Here is a 12,053-nt window from a genome sequence, read left to right on the forward strand (position 1 = left end):
TGCATTCTAGGCTTGACAAGCACCCCGGCTGACAGACTCTTTCAAAGACCCTGCAAGGCCTCTTTGCCACTGAGGACTGTGGTTCTCCACTGGGAGTTTATGGACCAGTGTGGGACTGCTATATAATAAGTACCAACTGGAGGGGCCTGGACTAAGGATGAGAGTAAGGGCAGTGGGTCCCCTTACCTGGAGGGAGACTCAAGGTCGGCACGGCTGAGGATGCGATGCTGCTGGGGGCTGTAGAGCCACTGGAAGGCTGTCAGTGTCCTCTCCTCAATTCGGAACCGCCCTTCCTGCACATACCTGCAGGCGAGACAGGAGAGAGTGAGGAGGTGGGCAGGCGGGGCTCTGCAGGGATCCTTTGGGAGTTGGCCCTACTTGCTAGAAAATGATAGATGAGAGGTACCTGTCCCCAAATATACCCCCTGCTCGTCTGCCAGAAAGCCCTGTTTCCAGAGAGCCGCCGTTAAAATTCCCTGAAGAAGAGGCAGCTACAGGGAGCAGGTTTCAACTCAATAGATGGAAAAACTTTTTACAAGTTAATTGTCTGGGACTTCCCTGGTGGCGCAGTGGTTAAGAATCTGACTGCCAAGGCAGGGGACACGGTTTCGATCCCTGATCCAGGAAGATCCCACAGCCAGGGAGCAACTAAGCCCGTGCGCCACAACTACTGAAGCCCACGCGCCTAGAGTCCGTGCTCCGCAACAAAGAGTAGCCCCCACTCGCCGCAACTAGAGAAAGCCCACACACAGCAATGAAGACCCAATGCAGCCAAAAATAAATAAACTAAATAAATAAATTTATTTTTAAAAAGTTAGTTGTCTGGGGCTTCCCTGGTGGCACAGTGGTTGAGAGTCCGCCTGCCAATGCAGGGGACGCAGGTTCGTGCCCAAGTCCGGGAAGATCCCACATGCCGCAGAGCAGCTGGGCCCGTGAGCCATGGCCGCTGAGCCTGCGTGTCCGGAGCCTGTGCTCCACAACGGGAGAGGCCACAACAGTGAGAGGCCTGCGTACCGCAAAAAAAAAAAAAAGTTAGTTGTCTGAAGTTGAAAGGAGTCACTTGGAAGGAGTGAGTTCCCTGTCACCAGAGGTATGTAAGCAGAGGCTGGGCAGGGGATTCAAGCATCAGACAAGTGTCCATTCTCCAAGCCCTTTATAACACTGAGACATTGGATTTCTTAAGTTCACAGCAGGAGAAAGTCTGCTCTGGAGTGGGGGTCATGAGTCAGATGTCAGGATTAGATCTTCCGGAACCTCAAGGGTCACTCACAGGGTCCCAGCCACCCTCTGGATCGACAATCAGCCCAGAGCAAGGATCGGGGAAGCTGAACTGGGCAAGGTGAACACGAAAGGATCTTACCCACCCTGGCCACCCATTCCTGGTAGAATCATAAATCTGTCCATTAATTCAGTATTTATTGAGGGCCCACGACAATGAGCAAAAGATACATAATCCTGCCATCCTGGAGTTTACAGTTTTGTGGGGAGAAAAGCCATCAAATAATCACATGAACAATATATCATTTTAAACAGGCCCTCTCATACATTGCCAGTGGGATTGTCAATTGGTACAAGCCCTCTGCTGGATAGCCTGACAACATCTGTCTAAATTATACATGTAATTCCTCTGTAATCCAGCGATCCCCCTTCAGAGAATTTATCTACAGATTCTAGCATGTTGGACAAGGTAATCTGTGGCACTGTTTAATAAATAAATAAAATAAAATAAATTTATATTAAAAAACAATGTATCCTGGAGCTCTTTGCATGATAGCACACAGAGAGTGCCCTCAATTAAAACACTTTTTTAAAAAATATTTATTTATTTTTATTTTTGGCTCCGTTGGGTCTTCGTTGCTGCACACGGACTTTCTCCAGTTGCAGCAAGCAAGGGCTACTCTTCATTGAGGTGCGCGGCTTCTCATTGCGGTGGCTTCTCTTGATGCGGAGCATGGGCTCTAGATGCGTGGGTTTCAGTAGTTGTGGCACATGAGCTCACTAGTTGTGGCTCGCGGCTCTAGAGCACAGGCTCAGTAGTTGTGGCGCACGGGCTTAGTTGCTCCCCGGCATGTGGGATCTTCCCAGACCAGGGCTCGAACCCATGTCCCCTGCATTGGCAGGCGGATTCTTAACCACTGTGCCACCAGGGAAGCCCCAGGATATGTTGTTAAGAGAATAAAAATCAAGTGCAGAAAGGGCAGTATGTGTACTTTATGTTTAAAAAGGGGGAGAGAATAAGGTAGGAATTCCTGTTTGCTTATCTTCATATGTAGAAATTCTGGAGACACAAAAGCTAATAAAAGTAGTTACCTGGGTGGGGGTAAGGGAGAGCTGGGGGAATGGTGGGGATGGGGGAGTGACTTTTTAACAGTGTGTCTTTTTATACAGGAGAGGTATTACCCATTATTCCAAATGTTTAATTGTGTGTGTGTGTCCGTGTTATGAAATTACAAACTGCATAAAGTGCTATAAAAAGAAAAAGTTGTGCAGGTGCTCTGATATTGCCCGATGGGGCACAGGCTATCTGCTGGGGGAGGAGATTTCCCAGAATGCAGGTTGCTGGAGGGCAGAGGGCTTTCATTGCTCCTATGATCTCCCAAACCAAAACGTCTGGTCCCCGCCTGTCTCCCTTCACTCTCTTCGATATGATCTGATGGGCATTTCAGTAAGATCATCCTGGTGGAAAAAGAGCAAGGTAGCCAGGTTAGATGTTCCTGGAGGGGTCCAGGTGGGACAGTGTTGGTTTGTACAGGGGATAGTGCTGGAGATGGAGAGAAATGGGAGGACTCAAGTGAGCGAAGGAGGTAGTGTCCACTGGTCCAGGGGATGGGTTGGACATGGGTGAAGGGGAGACAGACAACAAAGTTGTTCCTGAGTTCCTGGTTTGTGTGGGCATCTGGCTGCAGTGCCATTCAAGCTGGACAAGGACAAGTTTGGGAGGGAAGATCCTGACTTTATGACTTCAGTTTGGGACATGACCTATCTCCATGACCTACTTCCTGCCCCAAGATGACTCCTGTCCTATAAAACCTGGCTCAAAACTTGTCTCCTCCAGGAAGCCTGCCCTGATTAATCCCATCCTATTCTGAGGATGAGTTTCTATGCCTTTCCCCATCCTTGGGCTCCTCGATATGCGCTCCCCCCCCCTGCCATAGCCACCCCTCCTCTCCCCGACTCCCATTTCCCCAAGGCAGGTGTAAGGGACTGTCCTCCACTCTTTGCAGACACCCTGACCTGGATTCTACTTCCCAGCTTCAGGTGACTAATTTTTCCACTGTGAGTCCCTGAATCCTCATCTGTAAAATGGAAGTACTAATAACACCCACTCTGAAGGGTTGTTAAGATGATTAAATGAGATAATGCCAGGGAAGCTTCTGTCACATGGTCATCATTATCTCCTTTCCTCCCCACCATCCCCATCAGTCCTCACCAGTCACTGGCTTTACCTGCTTCACCGACGACAGACAAACCCACTCCCTGCACTCTCTCCTCCAAGCTGCACATCAAACCCCTCAGAACTGGTGGATCCCATTTTAGAGATGAGGAAAAGAGGCTCAGGGGACAGAAGTGAACTTGTCCAAGGTCACACATCCAGGAAGCAACAGAGGCAGGCCTTCTCTGCACCTTCAGCCCCTGGCATCCAGTTCCCTCCGTGCACACACACATCCTCTCCTCCTCCATGCCAGCCCCCACTTCCCAACACAGATCTTGTCAGCTCCTCCCCTGCCCAAAAAGGTTAGTGGTTTCCCACTACATATCAACTGTCCTCCAAACAGCTCACCTGAGAGGTTTAATTCTTCCCCACTTTGCTCCCCGCCAGCCTTTCCCACCGTTACATGCCCCCCCACCCCCGCCCACATTCACGCATACAGACCCCTGCATTCCCCATCTGTTTGTCCTTCTCCAGAGACGCCCTGCCTTTTCTTACCTCCGAGCCTTTGCTCAGGCTGTGCTCAGATCTCAGTCGCCCTCCCTCCATCTGAGTCTTGCCCTACCCCATCCCAACTGCTCAAACCACACTGCTTCTAAAAATCTGTCCCCACGCCCCCAGCCAGAATCCGAAGTTGCTCCAAGGTTCCAGGGATGCTTTGCTTAACCTTGATCACAACGTTGCTCTCTGCCCGCGTGAGTTATTTATGTGCCTGTCTGTCTCCCTGCTAGAGTGCAAAGACTGTGTCTGATCTTCTCTGAAATCCCTGCCACACCCTCACCCAGCACCCTGTTCGACTGAGCCAGTTTCCATAAAAATCACAACAGCCACAGTGATCAACTCACTACGTTCTTGGGCAGTTTCTTCCACAGAATGCTCTGACACAGATGATCTCCATTAATGAATCCAATGTGTTAACTTCGTAAGTGTATTTGCTGCACTGCACTTCATTAAATATAGGAAAAACAGAACACCATCCATCCCCAAATATCTTCCCTATTAATCTGTTTTGTACCTGAAATTCTATTGAAGAGTACACAGAAGGAGATTAAATACTGCAAAGGGTCAACCTTGTAAGGCACGAGCAGCCATTAAAACTTTAGCAAGGGGCTTCCCTGGTGGCACAGTGGTTAAGAATCCACCCGGCAATGCAGGGGACACGGGTTCGAGCCCTGGTCCAGGAAGATCCCACATGCCGCGGAGCAACTAAGCCCGTGCGCCACAACTACTGAGCCTGTGCTCTAGAGCCCGTGAGCCACAACTACTGAAGCCCTTGTGCCTAGACCCCGTGCTCTGCAACAGGAGAAGCCACCTCAATGAGAAGCCCACGCACCGCAATGAAGAGTAGCCCCTGCTCGCCGCAACTAGAGAAAGCCCACGCACAGCAACCAAGACCCAATGCAGTCAAAAATTTTAAAAATTAAAAAAAAACACTTTAGCAAGGACCAGCTTCTCAGATTATCCCTGGAAAAGTAGGCATCAAGACATGGGCATAGTCAGGGACATTTCAAAAGGAATGAGAAAAGGGGGGGGAGGGGTAGAAGTTGCCCATAGTAAGAGTCCCCCCGTTGTGGAGGTGGGTGACACCTCCAGGAGGATGCAACCCATCACCAAAAGAGAGAAGGGTCAGGCACTTTACAGGTTACACTTATTTTTTCAGTTGAACACTGGGGAAGGTCAGGCAGGCATCGAAACCTGAACCTTGAAAACATTTTGCTAAGTGAAAGAAGCCAGTCACAAAGGACCACATACTGTAGGATTCCATTTATATGAAATGATGTCCAGAATAGACAAATCCAGAGAGCGAGAAAGGAGACGAGCGGTTGCTTAAAGCTGGGGGAGGGTGGGGTGGGAGGAAATGGAGGAGAGGGACTGCTGAAGGTTATGGGATTTCTCTGGGGGATGATGAAAATGTTCTAAAATTGACTGTGGTGATATTTGCACAACCCTGTGAATATATTCTCACTGAATTTTACACTTTGGGTAAGTTGTGAGGCACGTGAATTCCCATAAAGCTGTTGTTAAAATAAACAAATATCTAACAGTGCATACTGATATAAATAAGTGATTGAATAAATAAATGGGGAGGAAAGAGGCAAATCTCGGGTGCGGAAGAGTTCCAAACAATATACGGAAGCACTCTGTCCTCAAAGAGGTGAACCATAACTCCACTCTACTTAGACATGGGCTTCACAGAGTAACTTCCTTCCAAAGAGTATACACTATAGAAAGGGGGAGGGGAGCAACTTTACAGTGGAGAAGACTGACAAATACTACCTCAGCCAGGTGATCAAAGTCAACGTCAACATTGATAAGCTATGTTGATAGTACGTATCCTTGATATGATGCATGACAATGGCACTCTATCCTCGTGGTCTTTTTCCCCAGAACTCATGACCCCAATCTAATAATGAGAAAAACATCAGACAAATCCCAATTGAGGCACATTCTACAAAATATGACCAGGACTCCTTAACACTTTCAAAGTCATCAAAAACAAGGAAAGTCCAAGAAACTGTCACAGCCGAGAAGAAGAATTACATTAATTACTAAATGCAATGTGGTATCTGGATGGGACCCAAGAACAGAAAAAGGACATAAGAAAGCTAAATAACCTATGGAACTTAGTCAAAATAATGTATCAACATTGGTTCATTATTGTAACAAATGTACCATACTAATGTAAGAAGCTAATAATATGGGAAACTGGGTGTGGGGTATATGGGAACTCTTTGTACTATCTTCTCAATTTTTCTGTAAATCTAAAACTGTTCTAGGGACTTCCCTGGCAGTCCAGTGGTTAAGACTTCTCCTTCCAAAGCAGGCAAAGGATCGGGTTCGATCCCTGGTCGGGGAGCTAAGATCCCATATGCCTCATGGCCAAAAAACCAAAACATAAAAAAAAATAAAATAAAATAAAAACAGAAGCAATACTGTAACAAATTCAATAAAGACTTTTAAAATGGTCCACATAAAAAAAATCTTAAAAAAATAAAACTGTTCTAAAATATAAAATTTACTAAGAAATTAAAAAAGGCATCTCCATGATAAAGAGCTTTTGTAGATTAATATGAAAATATATATATATATATAATGAGCAAATCAACATGGAAAAAAAGGGCAAAGGAAACAAATGAGGAGTTTACAAAAATAGAAACACAAATGACCAATAAACATAAAAAAATCAACTTATATAAGAAATAAAAATTAAAACAACAGGGTTTCCCTGGTGGCGCAGTAGTTGAGAGTCCACCTGCCCATGCAGGGGACACGGGTTTGTGCCCCGGTCCGGGAAGATCCCACATGCCGCGGAGCGGCTGGGCCCGTGAGCCATGGCCGCTGAGCCTGCGCGTCCAGAGCCTGTGCTCTGCAACGGGAGCGGCCACAACGGCAAAAAAAAAAAAAAAAAAAAAATTCCCTAAAAGGTCATCAGTAGAGGCTAGACAAAGAAATTATGGTTCAACTTAGAATGGAATACTTTACAGTCAGTAAAAAGAATGTTGCCAGAGCACTTTGAAATGTTTTTCAAGTACTCACACAGCCTTAGCCTCTAGCTTCTGTCAGTTCCTTCTCCCAGATCTGAAGCCCCACCATCATAAACTGGGCAACAGGCCCTCAGAAATAATCAGAAGCTAAAAAGTCATACATATCTAATAACGAGCTGAAGAACCCAACCAAATTCTAATTTAGTTTTTGGTACTTTATGGAGAGTTTGGAGGAGGAGCCTCCAAAGCAAGAGCTGCTCTAAAAGAGTAGGTAGACATCAGACATATTTGTTGCCCAATGAGTATTCACCACCCTCTCCCCCACTCAAAATTTTGTTGTTTGGGTGGAGTTAACCCCAGCCCCCAGTTCCCAGGATGAGCATATGACCCAGCCTGGCCAATATGAGCAGTCCATCCCCCTTGCCATGGTGATTGGCTGAAGGATGGCCTTGTGACCCAAAACAGGCCAATGGGATGACATTCTGAAACTTCTGCTAGAACCACTGAGAAAGGGAAGCTGTCTTTCCCAGAGGGTTGTTGTCTGGAGGGCTGCCTGCGGCTCCTGAGAGCCACCTCACTTCCACAAGGGAATAAAAAGGGAACAGAGGAAAGAGAAAGGAGAGAGTAGGGCGTTATTAGGTGACATTATTTGAGCACGTGAATCCAGTTTTGCCTGAAACATGGAAAGTTCTTGGTGTTTTCAGTTACATAAACCAGTAAATTCCCTTTTTCTCTTAAGCCAATTTGAATTGAGAAAACTGACTCAATCTGAAATCCTGGAAGCAGAGGCCAAGGCTGATCATGTTGGGAGTGTGCCATGGAGTTCAGAAGGTGTCTTGCCTTCAAGAGTGCTCCCTGCCAGGGCTTCCCTGGCGGTGCAGTGGTTAAGAATCCACCTGCCAATGCAGGGGACACGGGTTCGAACCCTGGTCTGGGAAGATCCCACATGCCACGGAGCAACTAAGCCTGTGTGCCACAACTACTGAGCCTGCGTGCCATGACTACTGAAGCCCGTGCGCCATGACTACTGAAGCCCGCTCACCTAGAACCCGTGTTCCACAACAAGAGAAGCCACTGCAATGAGAAGCCCGCACACCACAAGGAAGAGTAGCCCCTGCCCACCGCAATTAAAGAAGGCCTACGCACAGCAACGGAGGACCCAATGCAGCCAAAAATAAATAAATAAATTTATTTTTAAAAAAGAAAAGAGTGCTGTCTGATCACTCAAGTCACGTCTTCAGGACCTTCTCAGAGCAATGGGCTTTTTTAACCAGGAGTGAAAGGTGACCTAAAACCTATATTAGGATAGGGACTTCCCTGGTGGTCCAATGGGTAAGACTCCGTACTCCCAATGCAGGGGGCCCAGGTTCGATCCCTGGTCAGGAAACTAGATCCTGCATGCATGCCACAGCTAAGAAGTCCACCTGCCATGACTAGAAAAAAAAGAAAGATCCCACATGCCATGAAGATCCCACATGCCGCAACTAAGACCCGGTGCAGCCAAAATAAATAAATAAAATAAATAATAAAAAACAAATAAATAAAAAAAATTTAAACCTAATTAGGGTACTAATAATGATTTATGCTTCATCAGGTTCAGCCCAAGATCCAGCCCAGACAGGCATCAGGGCAGAGAGAGTCAGAGCAGGAATCCAAGCTCTGCCCCTTTAAAACTCTTCCTGTTTCCTCCTCCATGAAGTGAGGGAACGAATCAAACTGCACAAAGTGATCTGGGAAGTTCTGGGGTCCTAGGGTGGTGCCTCCTTTCCAGGGAGAGGGCACTAAGTAACTGCCCACTCCCCACCAGATCTTCAAACAGATTAACTCTACTGTTATCTGATTTATGTACTGAGGTTTCATCTGAAGAGTAGCTCCACTGCTAAATAATAATTTTGATTATTTGGACTTTGATTCTTGGAACCCTTGAACAAAGGCGGGATGGGCTGAGCAGGGTGACCCACTGACCCCTCTCCTGCTCTGACATGCTGAGGTTTTTTTGACAAGGTGAACTTGGATGGGCAGCCAGGCCCTGTGTTCAGGAAATATGAAGCGAAACAGAGGAGGAGTTAAGCCCCTGGGGAAGCCCTGAGTTCAAACCCTGACTCTGTCACTTGCTTGCTGGGTGACATTGATTAACCACTTTCCTTCTCTGAGCCTCAGTTTCCTCATCTGAAAGAGGGGGGGTGCTAATGCCTTCCCCTGAGTATCACTGTGAAGAGTAACTGAATCAATGCCTGATTATGGTAGAGCCAGTAGGAAGTGCTCTGGAAGCCAGGTTGCTATTATTAACGATTTTATTGTTGTTCTTTGTATTCAGGCTACAGAATGTACCTGGTGAGAGGTGTTCCGGAACGCTACTTCAAAGATGCTCCTGGCCCTGGTTTGGGTGGGATGATTTGCGATGGGGAGGGGTCCCAGCCAGACATTCTTGGAGTCCTTCCAGGGCAGGAGTGGGCTGAGCAGGCTGCCCTGCATTCTAAGTTCCGCCAAGCAGAGGTCAGGCCCCTGGTTGAAACGGCCCTGAACATTCGGACAACAGGGACATGCGCCCAACCCCTCTGCGATGCGTCTGAAACTCTCTTGGCCTGCAGTCTCGCCACCTGACACCAGCAGGCTCTGATTTCCCAGCCTGGGTAGGACTCGGTGGGGTAGGGGCAACCACCCACCTACACGGGGACCTCTTCCCTCCCTTCCTAGGCCCCCCTTCTCAAACACCCTATCCCCCAAGTGCCCACAACCACCGGTCCGCGTGTAGGTGAACTGAAGCACCTCCTTGAACAGGAGAGGTGAGAATTGTATGTTGTGCCCTCTTGGGCGGGGCCCAGTCCTTGGCCGACCCCGAGCAGCAGAGGAATGAGGGTAGGAAGGGGTACCCCACTGCACAAAGAGAGCTAAGGCGCGGGGAGGAAAGTGAGGAAACCCCGCGACGAGTCTGTAAGGAGGACCGGGGTCCCTCCAAAGCCTGACGTCAGGAACAGGGTCCAGGTTACCGGCGACGATCGCTCTGGAGAACCGCAAAGACCAAGCTCGGAGACGCCGGATGGCGATGACCAGGTAGCGCAGCGCCTCTCGTTAAACCCGGCCCCTCTGCCTCCGCACGAGAAGAAACTTCGGGCCAGCGCCCCCGCTCCTTCCCGCGCCCGGCCCAGCCCCAGCACGCGGGGCGCGAGGGTTCGCGCCCGCACCAGGCCCCGCGCCCCCCGGTGCTCACTCACCAGCGCACCAGCTGCCAGCGCTTCTCCCCCGGCGCCCGGCGACCCGTCATGCCTCCCGGCCGGCGCCAACTCCCTATCCGCCGCGGGCCTCACGGTGGAGGCGGCTCCGGCTGCCGCAGGCCAGTGCCGAGGGCGCGCTCCGCGGCGCGGGTCCGGCGGGCGGGGCGGGCGCGAGGCGACTCGGCCGGAGCCCAGGCGGTGCGGCCTGCAGCGCGCATCCCCCACGGGCAGCCGCCGGCCCCGCCCCTGGAGCCGGCCGGGGCTGGGTCACCGCGCTCCTTGCCGCGGCGGCGAGACCGCAGCCTGTCCGCCTCGCTCCCTTCACCCACGCCCCGCCCGCCCAGCGGCGCAGCAGAGCGGGCTTTCTGTGGAGCACGGGGAGAGGAGTCAGGTTCTCCGAATTCCACTGTGACGGAAACCTGACTTGCTGAGTGACTCGAGAGGATTCACTTAATTCCTGTGCCTTACTTCCTTATGACACCTGTTCCATCTACCCAGACAGTTATGCATAAAAATAATTAAACTACTATGAATGCTTTACAGATGCGTCTTACAGATTATTGAGCTATTTTAAGGTAACAGTAGTTAAAACAGTATGGCTTCGGTCCGGCACGCTGCCTGACCCTAGGATCAGCTCCACCCAGGCCTTCAAACTACTTTCACCCAGAACTTTAGTTTGAGTTGAGCAGAGACCAACATGGCCCACAGCGTCCTGGGAGCCTGGTTTGAAGGAGCTGAGTTTTAGAAATGTTTATAAACACAGAGATTGTCTGTACATTGCACAGTGCAATTCACCTGCCTCTCATATCAGGACAATCCACATGCTTTGCAGGAGGGAAACTTCTGCAGAGAGGAGAAAATCTAGCTCCCGGTGTAGAGCCCCTGGGAGCTTATCTTCCCCTTAGGGATGGTGGACCCGTGCTCAGGAGCGTTGGAAAAGTTTCCAGCAGAGTCCAAATGCTACTGACATCTGTCACTATATCCATAGGCACCTTCCCCAGGGTGCAACAAAAATCAGGATTACATAAATCCTGAGAATTCTCATCTGAGCTTTCCACTAGGTCTCAACTAAAGAACTGACAGGAAGCAACAGGGAATGAAGAACTTAACCAATACAGAGGCATCATGTAAAAGAAAACAGAGAAAGAGATACAGACAAGATAGTTTGGCAGCTCGCCTTTGACCTTTAAATATAGTGTCTCGCATGAGGCTAGCAATTGCCTTTGAGTGTCCTTTCCTTAAGCTTCCCCAACATAATTAACAAGGAAACCAAGGAAACAGAATAGAAGGTCTGAAAACATCCCCACCTGTGTGTATGTGTAATATATGTATTTCAAATTAGTGATGGATATGGTGATGGGACAATTAGCCATTTACAGAGGGGAAAAAAAAGCAAGGCCTCTATTTCACATAACAAGATATATTTCAGATGAACTATAAATGTAAGTGTATAAATATATATATAAGGGAGTAGAAAAAATACATAGGTAAGTATTGTGATATTAAAATGGGGATGGGGCTTTCCTGGTGGCGCAGTGGTTGAGAGTCTGCCTGCCGATGCAGGGGACACGGGTTCGTGCCCCGGTCCGGGAAGATCTGGGCCCGTGAGCCATGGCCGCTGAGCCTGCGCATCCGGAGCCTGTGCTCCGCAACGGGAGAGGCCACAACAGTGAGAGGCCCGCGTACCACAAAAAAAATCTAAAAATAAAAAATAATAAAATAGGGCTTCCCTGGTGGCGCAGTGGTTGAGAGTCCGCTTGCCGATGCAGGGGACACGGGTTCGTGCCCCGGTCCGGGAAGATCCCACGTGTCGCGGAGCGGCTGGGCTCGTGAGCCATGGCCGCTGAGCCTGTGCGTCCGGAGCCTGTGCTCCGCAACGGGAGAGGCCACAACAGCGAGAGGCCCGTGTACAGCAAAAAAAAA

At 49.2% G+C, this 12,053-nt stretch overlaps 1 protein-coding gene across 2 annotated transcripts in view; it reads right to left on the reverse strand.

Annotated features, from left to right (window-relative positions):
* The window catches only part of RAP1GAP2 (RAP1 GTPase activating protein 2), a 218,189-nt gene extending 207,909 nt beyond the window's left edge, over positions 1-10,280 (reverse strand). For both annotated transcript variants that reach the window (XM_067714885.1, XM_067714884.1), the window contains exons 1-2: positions 10,131-10,280; positions 187-303 (exon numbers count right to left, since the gene is read on the reverse strand). In XM_067714885.1, coding sequence (XP_067570986.1) covers positions 187-303; positions 10,131-10,180 — 167 coding nt within the window. In that variant the 5' untranslated portion in view covers positions 10,181-10,280. The remainder of the gene's footprint in view (positions 1-186; positions 304-10,130) is intronic.
* Positions 10,281-12,053: the final 1,773 nt, after the last annotated feature.

This window comes from Pseudorca crassidens, chromosome 19 (assembly GCF_039906515.1).
Source record: "Pseudorca crassidens isolate mPseCra1 chromosome 19, mPseCra1.hap1, whole genome shotgun sequence".
NCBI classification, from domain to species: domain Eukaryota; kingdom Metazoa; phylum Chordata; class Mammalia; order Artiodactyla; family Delphinidae; genus Pseudorca; species Pseudorca crassidens.